The 19,851-nt window shown below is 48.3% G+C and overlaps 2 protein-coding genes across 6 annotated transcripts in view; one reads left to right on the top strand and one right to left on the bottom strand.

The window, feature by feature from the left end:
* Nucleotides 1–770: 770 nt before the first annotated feature.
* GINS1 (GINS complex subunit 1) lies at nucleotides 771–18,585 on the bottom strand. Of its 4 annotated transcripts, XM_083605625.1 has the most exons (9): nucleotides 18,449–18,543; nucleotides 17,098–17,229; nucleotides 16,568–16,924; nucleotides 14,329–14,393; nucleotides 5,921–6,016; nucleotides 5,363–5,453; nucleotides 4,469–4,585; nucleotides 2,542–2,616; nucleotides 771–1,711 (listed from the first exon to the last, which is right to left on the bottom strand). In XM_083605625.1, exons 3-9 carry the CDS (start codon nucleotides 16,628–16,630, stop codon nucleotides 1,643–1,645), a joined length of 576 nt encoding a protein of 191 aa, XP_083461751.1. In that variant the 5' UTR covers nucleotides 16,631–16,924; nucleotides 17,098–17,229; nucleotides 18,449–18,543; the 3' UTR covers nucleotides 771–1,642. The 4 variants fall into 4 exon arrangements, with proteins under 4 accessions (XP_083461751.1, XP_083461750.1, XP_083461752.1 ...); XM_083605624.1 differs by lacking the exon at nucleotides 17,098–17,229 and having other exon boundaries at nucleotides 18,449–18,585; XM_083605626.1 differs by lacking the exon at nucleotides 17,098–17,229 and having other exon boundaries at nucleotides 16,568–16,927; nucleotides 18,449–18,535.
* Nucleotides 18,040–19,851, top strand: part of ABHD12 (abhydrolase domain containing 12, lysophospholipase) — a 29,823-nt gene continuing 28,011 nt past the window's right edge. Inside the window, exon 1 of one of the 2 annotated variants that reach the window (XM_083605423.1) lies at nucleotides 18,040–18,616. In XM_083605423.1, the coding sequence (XP_083461549.1) occupies nucleotides 18,423–18,616 (194 nt within the window). In that variant the 5' untranslated portion in view covers nucleotides 18,040–18,422. Of the gene's footprint in view, nucleotides 18,617–18,655; nucleotides 19,125–19,851 lie in introns of those variants that run through there. The other variant, XM_083605424.1, reaches the window with a different exon arrangement.

The raw sequence follows: 19,851 nt of genomic DNA on the forward strand, positions 1-19,851 counted from the left end.
CATATGAAATTGGAGATAAATATTTCCTGATATTTGACCAAGAAATTTAATAAAGTACAATCTGGAAATTAAGGCAAAATGATACAATTTTACATCTAACCATTCAACTCTTGTACTGCAATTTGTTCAGCACTATGCAGACCTCATCTGGAGTCTGGTATGGGTACAGTGGATAAGGCAGTACAGATTGCCAGTAGTATGGAAAGCAAGTTTGATGAGGAAAGACTGAAGGAATTAGGTATGTGTCAGGGAACTGCCATCGGAGCCCAAGGGAGAGGGAGGGCTCCAGAGGGGTTCCGGAGAGCGTCCCGGGAGGGAGAGAAGCAGCCCATCTTCTGGGGAAGGAATTCAGCGTAGCACCAGTGGAGAAGGGGGGCAGATGAGGGGAATCGGCGAGGTGGCTCCATGACTCCTCGCCGGAGACCAGCGGGGAGAGCACGGGTCCTCCGCTGCCCACACCCTCCCTGCGCAGAAGGCTTCCGCACAGGGAGAGTAGGCGGCGACTAGGCGTCAAAGAGCTTCTTTGCTGGAAGAAGTTCAAGAAACGCCCACTGACAGATTCTGCCAGCGATTGAGACAGCCACGGGTGAGTGGCTGTCCGGACAGAAAGGGTTCACCCAGGTAACCTAGCCAGGTGTGGCGTCGATTTACGCACGAGCAACCCCTAGAACCATTACAGTATGTTTAACTAGAGAAGAGAAAGGATGAAGGCTGACACACAGAAGCTATGTTTTCCGCTGCTCCAGTGGACAGGACTAGAGCTAACAGGCTTAAGGTGCAAGCGGCAAACATTTTTATTGAACATTTTACAAGAAACAGCTTGACGATGGAGCCATTTATTTATTTATAATGGACACAAAATTGAGGTGGGTGGTGGCTAGAGCAGGGTGCAAATCACCTCCTTCCTAGTCATCAGGTAGATGTTTTGATGAGTGGAGAGGGGGTGACAAGTCTCTCCACCCAGCCAATTTGCACAAATCAGTTGTAGAAAGTGGGCATCTGTGTGCATGTGGAATGGTCACGCCCACTGCTGGCCTGCAGCCACTTGAATGCTGGTCAAGGCCTCAGGCCATATAAAACTTAGCCCACCTCTGTTCTGTGAGTTGGAAGGAGCCTTGCAGTTCATCTACTTCAAGGCCCTGCTCAATGAGAACTATAGCATAAAAGCTTAGAGAGAAAACACAAGTGTTAGCAGCAATTAACCTGCAACTTAACCTGTATCACTCGAGTAACTTTATCGTTACATCGTTTCAGAGGTCTTTTAACAATGCACACACTTAATAGTACAAACATTGTGGCTTTCTTCTAAGCATGACATTTACAGTAAGACGATGTCTGGTTCATACAAAAAGGCCAGCGAATAAAAACATGATACTTCAAAATGTGTCCAGAAGTGAAGGCAAGCTATGAGCTTAAAAGAAGTTCCACTTGTTTTGGGATAGAGATATTTTATAATTGTTGATCGTATCATCTTCTTCTTTGTCCTCTTCACTAAGTATCCATGCAGTTCCCACAACAGTAACTAAGTCGCTGCATATTTTTTTTCAAAAACACAAGACACTGTGGCATGTTTCTATACTTACCCCATTTAAAATCTGCTAAAATGTTCATAGGTACTTAAATCAGTCTTGCGAACAGCAAGTTAAGAAAGGACGTGTTCCAAAATTCCTTGCCTGATTAACTGCTCGCATTTCCAGCGTGGTAAAAAATGCTGTGGGGAAGCAAACAATTTTCAAAGCTGAGGCAAACATTTGCAATCTCTCATCGTCCCCTTTATAAAGCTAAAGCTGGTCTTATTTATGGTGTAGTTAAGGTAGTAACGCCTGACTCTACCTGTACTGTTTCTTTTCAAATGAGGTCCAACAATAGAATAACCCCTGCTATTTTAGCCATAGCTACTGTAAATCCCATGTTCTGTGCATTGCTGTTATTAACACTGTTTAGAAATATGAACGATTAAGCAGTAGATAAATGTCTTAAATAAACCAACATAATGAAATGCTTTTGAATCTTTCCAGATAGAAAGTACTAAAATGGCTCCAGCATTTTCCTTCATGAAAATGAGTAGAATGACATGAAAGCTGACAATGGTAAGCATAATGAGAGTGTGGAGGAACCATAGCACACACTTTGCATACAGAAGGTCACAAACAGAAAGCTGCTGATGGTCCAGCACCATCTCCTTGCTTCTTCCTTCCCCACCATGCCACTGGTTACTTCATCAGCATTGCTGCATCCTCCTCCCAATTTTCTTGCTGTGTGAGACATTTCCCTCACCCATCAGCCAGTGGACTTTTATAGGACAGAGGGGCAGGACGATGAAAGAATCTCAAGGGCCCATGTAAACCTGGAGTTGGCTCTGGTTCAATCTCTGGAATCTTCAGTTAAAGTACTAGGCTAACTGTACCTGACCCAGTATAGGGCAACTTCCTGTATCCTAAACTGTGTCAGAAGCAGAGGAGAACCACTTCCATCTAGCTCCTTAAACAACAGGGAACCCAAATTGAGTTCTTGCTCTGTTTGCCGTCTCATCATAAATACCTGGCTGTTCTTCTTCAACAGAATTGTTGTGCCATCATCAATCTCAAATTCTCCATAATCTTTCAAACACCGAACCTGTAAAAAGAAATGAATAACCATCAAATTTAAAGTACTGCCAGAGAAGTCTGTGTTAAGGAAAACTAGCTATAAGTAGCAAACCTAGACAGCATCTTAAAAAGCAGAGACATCACCTTGCTGACAAAGGTCCATATAGTTAGAGCTATGGTTTTCCCAGTAGTGATGTATGGAAGTGAGAGCTGGACCATAAAGAAGGCTGATCGCCAAAGAATTGATGCTTTTGACTTATGGTGCTAGAGGAGACTCTTGAGAGTCCCATGGACTGCAAGAAGATCAAACCTATCCATTCTTAAGGAAATCAGTCCTGAGTGCTCACTGGAAGAACAGATCCTGAAGCTGAGGCTCCAATACTTTGGCCACCTCATGAGAAGAGAAGACTCCCTGGAAAAGACCCTGATGTTGGGAAAGATGGAGGGCACAAGGAGAAGGGGACGACAGAGGACGAGATGGGTGGACAGTGTTCTTGAAGCTACGAACATGAGTTTGACCAAGCTGCGGGAGGCAGTGCAAGACAGGAGTGCCTGGCATGCTCTGGTTCATGAGGTCACAAAGAGTCGGACTAAACGACTAAACAACAAAGCATATGTAGACAAAAGGATTCATACTTCCTATATATGAACACATCAGTAAGTTTCATTTAGCTTTTTATTACCCTCTTAAACAATAGTTATTATCTGTGATAACAAACTGCAACAATTCTGTGAAAAGGTGCAGATAACACCAAGGTAGCAGGTTTGAACACTATATGGGACTGCTGCATATTCCTGCTTTGTGGGGTTGGACTAGGTGATTCTCAGGGTCCCTTCCAACTCTGATTCCTCTGCCTGCAACAAACTGTTTCCAGTTTGAAACAAGGAACTGACTTCCATGAGTGTCTGGAAGCGGTTGGAGGATGGATGGCGGCTAACAGATTGAGGTTGAATCCTGACAAGACAGAAGTACTGTTTTTGGGGGACAGGAGGCGGGCAGGTGTGGAGGATTCCCTGGTCCTGAATGGGGTAACTGTGCCCCTGAAGGACCAGGTGCGCAGCCTGGGAGTCATTTTGGACTCACAGCTGTCCATGGAGGCACAGGTCAAATCTGTGTCCAGGGCAGCTGTTTACCAGCTCCATCTGGTACGCAGGCTGAGACCCTATCTGCCTGCAGACTGTCTCGCCAGAGTGGTGCATGCTCTGGTTATCTCCCGCTTGGACTACTGCAATGCACTCTACGTGGGGCTACCTTTGAAGGTGACTCGGAAACTACAACTAATCCAGAATGCGGCAGCTAGACTGGTGACGGGGGGCGGCCGCCGAGACCATATAACACCGGTCTTGAAAGACCTACATTGGCTCCCAGTACGTTTCCGAGCACAATTCAAAGTGTTGGTGCTGACCTTTAAAGCCCTAAACGGCCTCGGTCCAGTATACCTGAAGGAGCGTCTCCACCCCCATCATTCTGCCCGGACGCTGAGGTCCAGCGCCGAGGGCCTTCTGGCGGTTCCCTCATTGCAAGAAGCAAAGCTACAGGGAACCAGGCAGAGGGCCTTCTCGGTAGTGGCGCCCGCCCTGTGGAACGCCCTTCCAGCAGATGTCAAAGCGATAAACAACTACCTGACATTCAGAAGACATCTTAAGGCAGCCCTGTTCAGGGAAGTTTTTAACGTGTGATATTTTATTGTATTTTTGGTTTTTATGGAAGCCGCCCAGAGTGGCTGGGGAGGCCCAGCCAGATGGGCGGGGTATAAATAAATAAATTATTATTATTATTATTATTATTATTATTATTATTATTATTATTATTACATATGACTACACTGCCAATGACATCCAAATACAATAAGCCTTCCATAGTTCTAAATTTCACTTACTTCAATGTACAAACTTTTGGGGGGCTGAATGTCCTGTGTGAGGTCCAGCCCGTCTCCTCCTCCTAAAGATCTCATATAGGTAGCCAAAGACTTTTTATACTGGTTGAACCACACCACCTGGAATTATAAAAAAAGTTGGCTTAATTAATCCTGAAATACTATTTTCAAACTGTCAAGCAAGAAATTACCTAAAGATTTAAAACAAAAGTCATGGGGATATGAGGGGAGTAATATGCAAGTTCTGGAACTGCTTACTTCAATCTAGCCTCCTCTTTAGGGCATATAGTTCGAATCTGTTCAACTTCCAAAACATTTGGAAACCAATGTAAAGCTTCTGATTGGCTGAAGCCGCGGAAGCCCCGTCAGACGTTTGGCTTCCAAAAATAGTTTGCAAACTGGAACACTCACTTCCGGGTTTGCAGTGTTCGGGAGCCAAAACATTCGAGAACTAAGCTGTTGGAAAACCAAGGTATGACTGTACTCCGTTTTTGTCAATGTGCAACAGAAGAGTTATGAATTAGCAACTAAGCAGTCCACAGTTAATATCTGACTGGGAGTGGGCTCTCCAATATCTCAGGCAGATCTTTCCCAGCCCTGCTATCAGATTAGTTTATTTGGCAAAGTTGGGGACTGAACCTGACACTTTCTACATGCAAAGCATGCGTTCTGCCACTGTGCTGCAGCTTACATTAAATCGCAACAAGTGTCTATTTAAGTGTGCCTACATGGCTACGTTACTCAACATTTATTAATAATATACTTAATTAATTAATTATATTATTAATAAATATTAATATTAATAATAACAACAACGACAATAATAATAATAGTATTTCCTTTACTTCGAGTACAATCATTGTCCTTTCAACCTACACATATAACAAATTGGCTTACTTCATCAGTCGACATGTGAAATCGGACAGCATTTGGCAGCACACTACCATATTCCCACCTAAGCGCCCGGATGCGAAGTAAGCGGTCATACCTGAGAAAACAAACATGGTAGCATAACAAAAGTATTCATAATCAGAAATAGACATCATTTAATCTCTTAATGAATAATGAAGTGTTATTAATCAGAATTTTATTTTAATCTGATAACTAACTCCTTAACTAATTATGAAAAAATGAAGATTTTTGCTCTGGTGTTACACAGCTCAACTCAATGTATGGAGAATCGCAACAGTCCCTGATTTGGGATTATAGTGCCATGTTTACCAGCTCCTGGCCTGAGGCTATTCAAACTGCTCCTACAAATCATAGGAGTATCAATAACAGATGTTTTGCTAGGTTACATGGATAAGCCCAAACATGCAAATCCAGTGACCCTGGGAAATCCCTCTGAAATCTACCAGTTCCAGAAGTGAAGGAATAAAATCTTGGAATTGGAAACAATTTCTGAAATGCTTTTTATCTTATTTCCCTAGTCACAGATGACTGCAAGAAACTTACAGGTATGCAACAATACATCGGCGATTTCTCAGCAGAGAGCAGTGGCGAAACTTGATGGTTGGAATCAGCTCACTGTGTCCTGATTTAGCCTCATTTCTGATAATAGAAGGACAAGCTATATTACATACACTTTGAAAGCAAGAAACATAAAAGTACACATTGTGGTTAGGGGGACCACTTTAATTAGTGTGTATACCTAGCCCATCATGCAATGACTGCATTATTAGTTATTTTACTGTGTGCACGCTGCTCTTCTCCAAAAAGCAGCTCACAACAAATCAAATAAACATCAATAATTAAAACACACAAATAATAATTATGAATGAGAATGTCAATAAGTAAATGCATTGTAAAAATACTTCAAGAACTGCTTCTCCTCATATGAACCAACCAGCACCCTGTAATCACCATCTGAGCCTGTTCTTTATGTGCCTCCTCCAGAGTGTGGCAACACGATAATGGACCTTTTCTGCAGTGTCTCCTTGTTTGTGGAATGCTCTGCTCAGGGAGGCTCATCTGGCACTTTCATTACATATATCTAGCTGCCAGGCGAAAACATTTCTCTATAACCAGGCCTTTGACTGATTAACATTCCATGGCCTTTTAAATGTGTTTGTGTGAAGGGGCTTATTGGTTTGTTTATCTTTTATTGTGTATTTTATGTTCTCATTTTGTGTTTTTATGTTGTGAACTGCTCTGTGATCTTTGGATGGATGGTATACAAATTTAATAAAGTAAGTAAATAAATAATCTTTATTCTGCACAGAAATCCCTTCCCTTTCAGTTTCTCTGTGATCTACAAAGTACTGTATTTGGAAAGAGAGAACTTTGTGGTGCAGGGAATGACAGGGTTGGTCTCTTCTAGCTCTAAGCTCCAGTATAAAGTTAAACAAGACTCAACCTGAGTCCTTAGGCACACACAATGGTCTTGGGGAATGGGGCATTTTTATTACTTCACAACAGGCTTTCAAGAAGCCATGTTGCTTCCTCCAATGGCTGGCAAAGAAAGGATTTGAAGGAGTGTTATCTCACCTCAACTTGTGGCTTAGGGAAGGCAGAAGCAGTCAAAATGTGATGTTACAATTCCTGCCTCTCTCTAAAGCCCATTGCAAAGTAAGTGAGGAAGATGGATCTCAGTTAATGGTACAGCAGGCTGTAGGTATCATCTTTTTTATATAAAATGTTTTATTTTCGTTTAACAATATTCTTATACATTTAAATCATTTTCAGTTTTTTACATCTGAGATTACTTAAATCCCCAGACTTCCCCCCACCCTCCCCTGGCTTCCAGTTTTTTCTGTTCATTCTATTGCATCTGATTACATTTTTCAAATTCATTTTGTATCCCCTTGTTTAACTTAAGTGATATTACATTATAAGTGTTATGACAATCCTGATAGTGTTTTTAGATATCTACAGTGGTCTTTAAGATACTCTATAATTTTTTCCCACTCGTCTAAATTTTTTAATCATCTTGGTGTCTGGTCTTCACGGTCATCTTCGCCATAGTCCATCACACTATGCACTAGACTATGCTGCCACCAAAGTGAGAGACCAATTCCTTCCACTCTTCCACAGCATTTTCTGCATGCACCAGAGGATGTGGGAGTAGAGAACAGTCACACAAGGCTGCCTACTTTTTATTATTGCTTTTAAGCCGCTCTGAGCCCGGCCTTGGCTGGGGAGGGCGGGGTATAGATAAAAATTATTATTATTATTATTATTACTAAACCAAGTCCAAGTCTGTTGACAGCCACAAAGTTACGTGGAAAACTCATGGTAGTTATAAAGTTGCTTCCATAATGTCAGAGACTGCCTCTAGGTCCCGGCTCACAAAGGACCAACGCTAGCCGGTAGAACGGTATAAAGTCTTTATTGAAGTATAGTTTCCATTTCCAAATCTTAGCGTGCGTCTCTACGTCTATTCCCTAGATCGGCGAAGTCCCATCTGAATCTCCGCCTCCTGTACACCAGTTCAAGACCCTAGCCTTGCTCCACCTTTTGCGTCTCTCCTTTCGCCTCTGGGTCCTACCACCCCCCGGGGTTCCTTCCTTCCTGGATGCCTCGGATGCGGACCCTTCGGATTCCTCCCCCTCCCTTCGGCGGGCTTTAGGACCTGGCTCCCTTTCCGGGCTGCTCATTGCGCCTCCCTCTGTTACATTTGAACTTGGCGCGCGCGCGCTGTCTCCGACCCTCCTCTCTACCGTTTCCTCGCTCTCCGACGCAGGCGTGGCTGCTGCCGGAGAGCTGCCTGTCGCTGGTGCCTGGAACTCCTCCCCCCTGCTGCTCTCTGGTGGCGTAGCTGGTCCGGATTTCCAGCTGCTGCTCTCTGAATCCCCTCTGGTCCCTCCTTCCTGAGGTGCCCCTCTTGGCAACCCCCCAGCTCTGCCCACGGGAGCCCCTTTCTGTGAATCCTCCGATTCGCTGGAGAGACTTAGGGACCTTGGTCGGCTCTCGTCGCTAACTTCTCCCTCCGATTCCTCTCCATCCGTCCCTTCTGCTCCTGAACCCCTGACATCCATCCCCCCCTCGAAGCCCCCCCTTCCCCCCTCCCCTCCTTCCGGTGTGGGTTCTGGGTGCTCCGTCGTGGCGGGGGTGAGTGCCGGATACAGTTCTTCCCCCGTGTCGTACATCACATCGGGCAGGTCTGGCTCGTCCTCCGTGCGCTCGTCGACGTCGATCTCCTCTGCTTCCATCTCCCTGCCTTCGTGTTCAAATCCCACGTCCTCCCCCAACACGTCCATGTCCATCTCTCCCCCGTTCCCCTCTGAGGGTGATGCCTGCCAGGGACCCCCCAGCCACTTCCTGCGCCACTGCTCCTCTGGTTGAGTATCCCACCAATAGGAGCGGTCTGAGGCAGAACCCGAGGTTGAACCCTCCGGAGAGCGTATGTGTGGTGCCGTCTCCTCGTCCGAGTCGAACCCCTGGAACGTGCTGCCTGAAAGTGTGGGTGTGAAGAGCCAGTCGTCGAAATACTCGGCTGGCATGGGCCTGTGTGGGAAAATGGCATGGAACTCTTCCTTGAGAAGGGGCTCGTCCAAGGCATAGCCCGGCACCCAACTGTTGGCGCTGGCCGGGGTATCCTCTCTGGCAAGAAGGTATTCTACTCCCTCTTCCCCCCATCTCGAGTCTAAAATCTCTGTGGCTTCGTTGATGCGCTCCCCTCTTGGCGACCCCCCTTCCCTGGGTCCTTCTCTGGGCGGATCTGGTGCTGTGCCTGGCTCCTGAAATCTATGCGGTGCTTTGTAGGGCGTGAGCACCGATCTATGGAACACCGGATGCATTCTGGAACCCTCCGGAAGCGCTAACCGGAAGGCCACTGGATTGACCTGTGCCTGGACTTGGTAAGGCCCTAGCTGCTTATGCCCTAGCTTCTTCTTGGCCAACGATTTGGTCGGCACTGCTTGCGCTGCTAACCAGACCCAATCTCCCACCTGTATGTCTTCCCCTACTCTCCTGTGTCTGTCAGCCTGCAGTTTGTATGCGTGCTTGGCCAGTTCCAACTGCCTCCTAAGCTGTTCGTGGACTTCCTGCAACTCTGACGCTAAGTCTTCCGCTGCCTGCGGCTCCCCCTCCCCCACGCTCTCTAAACCTGGGAAGGTTCTGGGATGCCTCCCGTTGTTGGCGAAGAACGGCGTCACCCCCGTCGACACGTGCTTCGTATTGTTGTAAGCGAACTCTGCGAGGGGCAGGTAGTCCACCCACGTGTTAGGCTGCTGATTGGCGTAGCATCTCAGGTACTGCTGCATGATGGCGTTGACCCTCTCCGCTTGTCCGTTGGTCTGCGGGTGTCTCGCCGACGCTAGATTGATCTTGACGTTCAGGATGCCCATCAACTTTTGCCAGAAGTTCGAGATGAACTGCCGCCCCCGGTCGGATAGAATAGATCGTGGCAGACCGTGGACCTTAAACACGTGGTCTATGAACAGCCTGGCGGTCTGTTCTGCCGTGGCCACCTTCGCACACGGGATGAAGTGTGCCATCTTGGTAAACATGTCCACCACCACAAGCACTGCCGTCTTTCCCCTCGAACTGGGCAGATCCGTGACAAAGTCCAGGGCCACCCGTTCCCACGGCTCAGACGGCTTCTGCAACGGTTCCAGCAATCCCGCCGGCGGTTTGTGCACTGACTTGGCTCTTTGGCAGGTGTCGCATCTCGAGACGTAATCCGCTACTTCCCCCCGCATCTTGGGCCACCAAAAGTCTCTGGTCACTAGTTCTACAGTCTTTTCTCTGCCAAAGTGCCCGGCAGTGGGGGCGTCGTGTAGCTGCTGCAGCACCCTCGCGCGGAGGTCATTCCCCGGCACGTAGAGTGCTCCCTTGCGGATGAGCAACCCGTCTCTGATCTGGAACTCGTCGTCCTTCACCGTGCCCTTGTGCACCTCCTCCATCTTGGCTTGCGCGAAGGGGTCCTCCTGCAACGCTCGACGTACGGCGTCCAGATCCACGGTCGCCGAAGCGCAAGCCCACGCTTCCGGTGCGAAAATGTGCTTGGCTGCCGACGGTGCCTCCTCCTCGAGGTATTGCGGCTTTCTGGACAAGGCATCCGCCATGATGTTGTTGTCACCCGGGATGTACTCTATCCTGAAGTCGAAGTCCGCGAAGAACTCTGCCCATCTAATGTGCCTCTGATTCAGGAACCTCGCCGTGCGCCAGTACTCTAGATTCTTGTGGTCCGTGCGGACCTGCACTGTGTGTCTGGCTCCGATAAGGAAGTGCCGCCACGCCTTGAACGCTGCATGGATGGCTAGCAACTCCCTGTCCCAGATGGTGTAATTCTGCTCCGACTTGCTGAGCTTCCTTGAGTAGAAGGCGCACGGCCTCCAGTCCCCCTGCTGGTCTTGTTGCAACAGTACAGCTCCCACGGCTCTGTCTGAGGCGTCTGTCTCCACCCTCATTGGTCTGCTGGGATTCACATGCAGCAGCTGCTCCTCGGACGCGAAGAGACGCTTGAGTTTCTGAAAGGACTGCTCCGCTTCCTCCGTCCAGAGAAACTTCTTCTTCTTGGAGCTGAGCGTGTCGGTGATGGCCGCCGTTTGCATAGCGAACCCCTTGATGAACTTGCGATAAAAGTTGGCAAAGCCGACAAACCGCTGGACTTCCTTCCGATTGCGCGGGCTTTTCCAGTCCAATACTGAGCGAACCTTGGCGCTGTCCATGGCGAGCCCCTTGTCCGACAGTTTATAGCCCAGGAAATCCACCTCCGTCACGTCGAACTGGCACTTCTCCAGCTTGGCGTACAGCCTGTGCTCCTTTAGTCTCTGCAGAACTTCCCTGACATCCCTCTCGTGCGCCTCTCGCGACTCAGAAAATATCAGGATGTCGTCCAGGAAGCATACGCACTTCTTGTAAAGGAGTCCCGCCAACACGTGATGCATAAAGGCTTGAAAACAGTGAGAGCCATTTTGTAATCCGAAGGGCATAACTCTGTATTCGTAGGTGCCCAGTGGTGTGAACATGGCCGTCTTCCACTCGTCGCCCTCCCGCACACGAATCAGGTTGTACGCGCCTCGCAGATCCAACTTGGTGAAAACGCGTCCTTTCCTTACCGTCGCGAGCAGGTCGTCTATTTTGGGCATGGGGAAGGACGAGGGCTTGGTTTTCGAGTTCAAAATTCGAAAGTCCACTACAAGCCTCTTCTGGGGCGTGTCTCGCTTCTTCACAAAGAATACTGGGCTGCCCCCTACAGCTTTCGACTCCCGGATGAACCCGCGCTTCAAATTGTGGTCTATGAACTCCCTAAGTTCCTGCAGTTCATCCTCAGACATGGAATACAGTTTCCCTGTTGGCAGCGTCGCCCCCGGCAGGAGATCAATCTTGCAGTCATAGGGTCTGTGGGGGGGTAGCTTGTCCGCTTCCTTCTCGCAGAACACCTCCAAAAATTCAGAATACTTGAGAGGTACTGCTTGCAGCGTGCCCAAATGTAACTGTGGGTCATCCTCCTCCCCTTCTGGTCTAGGCAGAATGCAGTGTTCCGCACAGTAGGAGGAGCCAAAAGTCAGTTGGCGTTGGTACCATGCCAATGCTGGGCTGTGCCTGTGTAGCCAACTCATTCCCAGAACTACTGGCGTGTCCGACAATTGGGTGACGTTGAAGCTGATTACTTCTCGGTGATTCCCAATTTGCATCACCATAGGTGGTGTCTGCTGTACCACCTGCCCCCCTAGCAGTTCCCTGCCATCCACTGTGACAACGTTCAGGGGCAGTGTGGCTGGCAGTAGCGCTATGTTGTGTTGTTGAAGGAATTCCAGTGCGATAAAGTCCGCATTACTGCCAGAGTCAATCGTAATCGGCACTTCTAAAGTGAGACCACTGGGCAGCTGGAGCGATGCGGTGAGCTGCACCACTGGTTTGGGCGGGAGGGGATCCGTGGGCTTCAAAATCTCTGGGGACTTCTTTACTGACTCGCCTGGCTGGCCCCCAGTGCTTCTGTTTCCAGCCAGACTCCTTCGTTTCCCTGCTGTGGTTCACTTTGCTGAGTTGCTCCCATTACTGTCATTGAAGCTGCAGTGTGCTTGTGGAGCCTCTGGGGACACTCTTTCGCCATGTGCTTAGGACTTTCACAGATGTAACACTTCCTGTTCCCTCTAGGCTGCTTTGTTTTGACTGCTCCCGGTGTTAAGGCTCTGGTGGCTGATTGAGCTCTAGCACCGCCGATCTCCATTGGCTCCTCCCCCCCTGCTTGCGGAGGCGTTGATTGCGCACGCGCGACATCCCTGGGCAAGAGGAAGGGCGCTCTGGCTGGTGTGCGTCCCCAACGCCCTTCTTCTCTGTCCCATGGGCGGTCCTCCAGCCTCACCCCCACTGCGAGCGATCTGTCCACCACTTCCTGGGTGCTTTTGGGTCTCTCCCCCCGCGCTATCTCATCCTTGATTTGGGGGTTCAATCCTTCCCAATAAAGATCTCTAACGGGGGGGGAATCCTTGTCCCACCCCAAGGCATTGACCAATGCAAAAAAGCGGGAGTGATACTGCCTCACGCTGGCTTTCCCTTGTCTCAGCCCAAATATGTCCTTACGGGCAATGTCAATGTCTATTTTCGATAGAAAGCAAGAATCCATCGCTTTAATGAATGCAGCTGAACTCTGGAGCGCTGGGTCCATATCTCTCCACAGATTGCGCAGACATGCTTTCGCGTCTCCATGCAAATGAGACAAGATAAACCCCACTTTTTCCTGCTCATCTCTAAACTCTTTTTCCAGCAGTTTCAGCGCAAACTGCACGTCTGCTCGGAAATTGGGGTACTGCTGTAAATTCCCATCGAAGTGAGATACAATGCTGCCTCCTCTCCTCCCCAACCCGATCCCCTCGGATCTGGACCCCGTTTGTGCCTGCTTAGTAAGCACGTCCAACCTGGCTTGGAGATCTCGGCATGCAGCAGCCGCTTCATCCTCTCTTTTCCTGGAGGCGAGTATCTCTGCGCTGAGCTGCGTTACCGCTTCTTGCAGGGAAGCAATTTGCTCTTCAGTAGACATGTCGCTTGACTCTTGTGAGCTCCCAAGGCACCAGTCCTCTTTCCTCCCTGCTTCGCTCCCCACACGCCGCTTGAGTCAAAGAGAACTGATGAAAACTTTGTGAGATGGGACTTACTGTCAGAGACTGCCTCTAGGTCCCGGCTCACAAAGGACCAACGCTAGCCGGTAGAACGGTATAAAGTCTTTATTGAAGTATAGTTTCCATTTCCAAATCTTAGCGTGCGTCTCTACGTCTATTCCCTAGATCGGCGAAGTCCCATCTGAATCTCCGCCTCCTGTACACCAGTTCAAGACCCTAGCCTTGCTCCACCTTTTGCGTCTCTCCTTTCGCCTCTGGGTCCTACCACCCCCCGGGGTTCCTTCCTTCCTGGATGCCTCGGATGCGGACCCTTCGGATTCCTCCCCCTCCCTTCGGCGGGCTTTAGGACCTGGCTCCCTTTCCGGGCTGCTCATTGCGCCTCCCTCTGTTACATTTGAACTTGGCGCGCGCGCGCTGTCTCCGACCCTCCTCTCTACCGTTTCCTCGCTCTCCGACGCAGGCGTGGCTGCTGCCGGAGAGCTGCCTGTCGCTGGTGCCTGGAACTCCTCCCCCCTGCTGCTCTCTGGTGGCGTAGCTGGTCCGGATTTCCAGCTGCTGCTCTCTGAATCCCCTCTGGTCCCTCCTTCCTGAGGTGCCCCTCTTGGCAACCCCCCAGCTCTGCCCACGGGAGCCCCTTTCTGTGAATCCTCCGATTCGCTGGAGAGACTTAGGGACCTTGGTCGGCTCTCGTCGCTAACTTCTCCCTCCGATTCCTCTCCATCCGTCCCTTCTGCTCCTGAACCCCTGACATCTAATATTAAAAAGTCTTTTATTTCTCACTTCTGCAACTTATTTTTTAATTCTTTTAGAAGAGATTTTTTTTGTGTCTGTTTTTCCTGAAAGAATCTTACTTACACATCAGTTTGGTTATGTTCATATAATGCTTTCATCTCCTCAAGTACTTGTCTGATTCCATCCTCCTGCAACATGGAAAGTACCAATTTCATTAATAATTTGAAATTATTACTCTGCCTAATTCAAACAAAAAAACCACAATAAATAAAAATGCACGCCTTTTTTCCTATAAAAATTGAAGTAGCCATCAACCACTACCACAGAAATATTTATATGCAACTCAACCGACAGAAGGAGATATGTACACATATGCTAGCTTTAGTCAGCATATCACCAGTTGGAATATTTATTTAAAACATTGTAAAATAGGTCCAGTTACAGATAGGTAGCCGTGTTGGTCTGCCATAGTCAAAACAAAGAAAATTTTTTTCCTTCCAGTAGCACCTTAAAGACCAACTAAGTTAGTTCTTGGTATGAGCTTTCGTGTGCATCTGAAGAAGTGTGCATGCACACAAAAGCTCATACCAAGAACTAACTTAGTTGGTCTTTAAGGTGCTACTGGAAGGAATTTTTTTTTGTTTTGTTTTGATTGTAAAATAGGAAACATGTGCCAACTCTATACTTAAATATGCATACATATTTCTATCCTAGTTCTATTCCTCTCTGTCCACTATCCAGAATTTGTTTCTATCAATATTCTAAAGTTTTCCCTTTGCTTCTTTTCCTTTTGAGCAGCTAGATAAGACAATGACTAAATATTTGTACAAGTGAGTGGTTCAGCATGATTACAAGCCTCATAGAAAATACTCAGCTGTTATGGTCATGTGTAGGTTGCAGGGCATTTTCTACAGAAGCTAAAGAAGAAAAGATGCGTACAATCAACATAGCTTAGACCACTCTTTCTCTCTCCAGGTGCATCAGTGAAACATTTATTGGTCAGATGTTCATCCAAGCCAACTGCGATGTACCTCAGTGCTGATTTTCAGGCGCAGTAGTCATTTAGATTTTCAGTCCAACTTTCCTCTCCATATATTTGTAAAGTTTGTGGGGAAATGCTCACTAAGTAAATCCCAGCAAGCTTATTCCCAAGTGAACATGCATAGGATTTCAGTCTCGGGCTGACTAGCCAACCAGATCATTAATGGGAAGCCTTTTATATTGTAGAACGTTATTTTATTAGGCAGTCAGGTACTCCCAGATCCACTCACTCAAATCATGAGGGAAATGGCTACCAAGAGTTTAGTCTGCTACCTCTTCCCACTCACCATCAAACCCTCTATCAAGGTGGGCTTTATGGCATTAACGCCAATCCAGTTCGCCATCCTCTTTGCTTTTAACGGCAACCTCATGAAGGAATAGCCTTGTGGAGCAATCCCAGCCATCCAATCATTTGTTTGTTTGTTTCATAAAATTTACACATCGCTTGGTAGTAAAAATAAAATAAAATAAAATCGGGGGAAAATACATTAAAACATACAAGAAGTTAGAATGCTAAAGCGGGGTAAAAGCCACAGCGCCATTCCTGAGTATCGGGGAAACCCAGTCAGATGGGCGGGGTAAAATTAATAAAATTATTATTATTAAGTAGGAATTCAGGGAAGGCTTGGTATCAAGAGGCAGGGAGTTCCGAAGGACCCCCGCCCGCTTCTCTCGCAAAAGTCCCCTCAGGGCGGCCCTTCGGAGGAGGGGGAAGGGAAGGGAGGCCGCGCCGCCAAAGGCTCACATTGAAGGAAGGAAGCTGCCCGTCGCTGGCGCGGTGGAGCTCCCGGATGAGCTCGGTCGCTTTCTCGCAGAACATGGCCGCGACCGGACCGCTCGATTCCCCTCAGACGCGCAACGGCCTTCGCTCGGCGCGCGCGGCAGCAAAACCCGCGCCACTGAACTCCTCGGCCAATAGGAAGGCGAGGCGAGGGAGAGAAGCACCGCCTCTTGCAGTACGGGAAAAGAGAAGGGACAAACTTAGCTCTTCCTCGCAGCTGTTTCCTATGGCTCGCGGTGGTTTGGAATTGCGATACAGTATACGGAGTTCCGTATCGGAACCTAGCCAGAGTGTTTGAAACCTCTGGAGTTGTGCATACGTTTGCACCGTTAGGTATTCAGAGATATCGTTGGGGATCTGATTCAGGCAACCGAATGTGTGAAACATTTCCATTGGGGAAATATCGTTTTCCACTTTCTTCCTGCGGCAGCTTTGCAGTGACATTCATTTCATGATTCAGCTGGTTTTGTTTCGTTTTGTAAAAAATCTCACATCGTAAGTCTTCTGTGAGATGATGATGATTATTTTTATTTAACCCACCTTTTCCTTCTTTTTAAAAGTCGGGAGGTGGGAACAGATCAGCTTTGGCCAGTTTACGAACATGTCGCTCCAGAGAGTCCTCCAGAGAGTCCTACTGGGTTATGGCCAAAAGCACGGCTCCTCAGCACAACCAGGGGGCCTCACGTTCAGCCTCCAGCACATCTTCTCCTTCCCAGACTGAGCTTTTCATGTTGTAGATGGCTGGTGTCATCCATGGATTCCACACGGATCTAGTGCAATGTCTCTGAGAACCAGTGTGGCCCAGCACTTAGGTTACTCAGGCCAGCTTGATGGGTTGCACATGGCTTGTGTCCATGGTGGAGATGAAGGCAGGAGACTTACAGATAAAAATGAAAACTGCTAAAAACATAGAATTTTTTTTGAAAAAAACAAACACTGATAGAAATAAAACCATATACATATATAAAAGCTAGAAAAAGCATACAAATAATTACAAAAAACAAAACAAAACAAAACACCAACCAACCCAGTCAGTTCCCAAAAGCCTGTTGGGACAAGAAAGTATTCACCTGCCAACAGAAAGACAACAAGGAGACAGCCAGATACAGATAAAGATGCAGCCAAACACACTGGGATAGCTCAGCAGGGCATGAGACTCTTAATTTAAAGGTCCTGGGTTTTCTTCAGGAACAAGTGAAGATCTACATTGGGAGCAGGGGAGAATCAAATCAACTTTACCCAGCTGTTGAAGTGGGAATCAAAAACCATTGCAGCAGGGAAGGAGCCTAAATTATGCTGTGTGGGTGCAGAGACCAGAGGGCAGCCTCCCTAGGTGTAGGAGGGCATTTCCTCCCTAGGGGTAGGAGGAGACCAGCAGTGCCTCTTATTTGCTGAGAGACTTGATGTAGAGGCACCACTGAAGTGGGGTTGCTGAGGTGGTGACAGATCCAGACTCCAAGGAGCATGTCACCCACAGCCACTGCTGCTGCAGAAGCCACAGTGGTGAGCAATGTATCCCTTAGAGGCTGGATCTGCTGCTGCTGTGGATCCTGCTGCCTGTGGCGGTCACTTCACCTTGTCATAGGTGAGCCAGTCCTGCTGAGCGCTGTGCAAAAAGCAAAAGCCCTTGAATGCAGGTTAAAGAGCATTTAATAACAGGAACATAGGAATCATGCTGCTGGAATTTTGGAGGCAACTTAGCTATTACTAGAGATTTGGAAAATATGACCTTGCATTCAAGTTTTTATAAAGAGCATCTGTCCGCAGCGTGTTTTCAGAGTGTAGCCTCTAACATGTAGATGACTGACTACAGGTCCAAAAAATATAATATAATATAATATAATATAATATAATATAATATAATATAATATAATAATATATTATATTATATTATATTATATTATATTATATTATATTATATTATATTATATTATATTATATTATATTATAATAATACCGCAATGTCGGATGGGAAGCCTAGAGTTCAGCCTGCCAGCTTGTGACTTCGCGGTTGCCCTCATTCAAAATGGCCGGGGCAGAGTGGGGCGGGGAAGAGGAAAAGGCGTTTGCAAACACTGTACTGTACTCAGATATGTCTGAGGGCATCCGACGACGCGGGAGCCATATTTTTTGTGAGCAAAACAATACCATGTTTTTAAATAAAAGCGAGGGCAGGAGGCAGTCACGTTTGCCCTTCCCTGTGACGTAACCGCGTAGGGAGGTCAGGTGGGCCGAAGCCGCCTCTGATTGGTGGCGCCGGAGAGGCGCCGCTAGTCTTTCGGTTGCTGGGCTGTGGTTGGCATAATGTAGGGGAAGCCAGCGTCGGTTTCGGGACGGAGGCGTCTTCCCTCGAGCAGCTTGAGCTGGCACCGCCCGCGCGTTTCGCACCGCCGGCATGAGAAAGCGGAACGAGTCCGTCACCTTGGAGCATGAGCGCTTCGCCTCCTCAGCTCCGGCAGCGGCTGCCGCGTCTTCCTCCTCCTGCTCCTCCCAGCAGCCGGATAAGGGCTTCAGCTTGAGACCGAGCCTGCGCCTGCCTGGTAGCTCCCGGCCCGCCGCCGACTCTGGCATGAAGCGAACGCTCGGCAGGTGAGGCGACCCCCCCACCGGCCCCCGTCGCTATGGCAACCCCTCCATCTTCTCTTCAACCGCCAGCCCGGCCTCGGCCTTCCCCGTTTCCATGGCAACGGGCGGTCCGCTCGACGTCGCCTAGCCTTCTGACCCTTTCAACCGCCGCCTCTTCTCTCCCCCCCTCCAAGAAAAACCCTCACACGGGGGCCTGGCATTACTATGGCAACCCTCCTGAGCCCCGCCGCCAGCCGCCATAGCCCCGAGCGATTCATACTGGAATGCCCTTGGCTGTTTTCTTCTCCGTCCGCCTTTTTGTTCTAGGTTACGGGAGTGGGGGGCGGGGAGGTGGCGAAGGCGGCCCTTGCGACGGAATGAGCCCCTGCCTGAAGGGGCTGTCTGGTTTGCTAGTGAAAGGGTCGGAGGCCTTCGCTGCTGGGTGTTCTCTCCCCTATTGCTGCAATGGGTTCACCGAGTGCGGCTGCAGGCCAAGAAGAGGAGGGTGTGTTAGAGCCGGACGGCGATTCAGGTTTGCGGAGGATGGATGTTTTCGTGGTTTGGGGGTGGTGGGGTTCGATATGGCTTTGAAAAACACAGCGTGGAGATGTTTTAGTCGACCTCGAATGGTGTTTGTCTTTAGCTATAAGCATTTTGCTTTGCTGCAAAATGGGTTATCGGTTGCAAACCTTTTATGAATGAACTACTGTATCTTCACCCCCCCCCCCGAAAAATATTGAAAACTATGTGCCCTTGACCCAATGGTAGGATAGAGGGAGGTTTTCCTTTCTCCCTCCCCCTCCTCCTCGCATCCTGACTCAGCTTGTCAACAACACATATTTTAAAACGCACACAATCATTTTTCTTTTCCCGTTCCGTATTTGCAAAGTGTTAGAGAATAGTAAATGATGGGGGTGAGGGTGGTCAGAGACTGATGAATGAGTGGAGTACCAGTCAGCTAGCAGCAGAGGAAGAGATTAAATGAGAAAATGCTTGCCTGTTATACTGCTGGAAAGGGACTTTGCCTTTGTACACATTAACAGTTTAAAAGACAATACAGTGGTACCTCGGGTTACATACGCTTCAGGTTACAGGCACTTCAGGTTACAGACTCCACTGACCCAGAAATATTACCTCGGGTTAAGAACTTTGCTTCAGAATGAGAACAGAAATCGTGCTCCGGCGGCGCGGCGGCAGCAGGAGGCCCCATTAGCTAAAGTGGTGCTTCAGGTTAAGAACAGTTTCAGGTTAAGAATGGA

This window comes from Podarcis filfolensis, assembly GCF_964270895.1.
Source record: "Podarcis filfolensis genome assembly, chromosome: 3".
Taxonomy (NCBI): Eukaryota; Metazoa; Chordata; class Lepidosauria; order Squamata; family Lacertidae; genus Podarcis; species Podarcis filfolensis.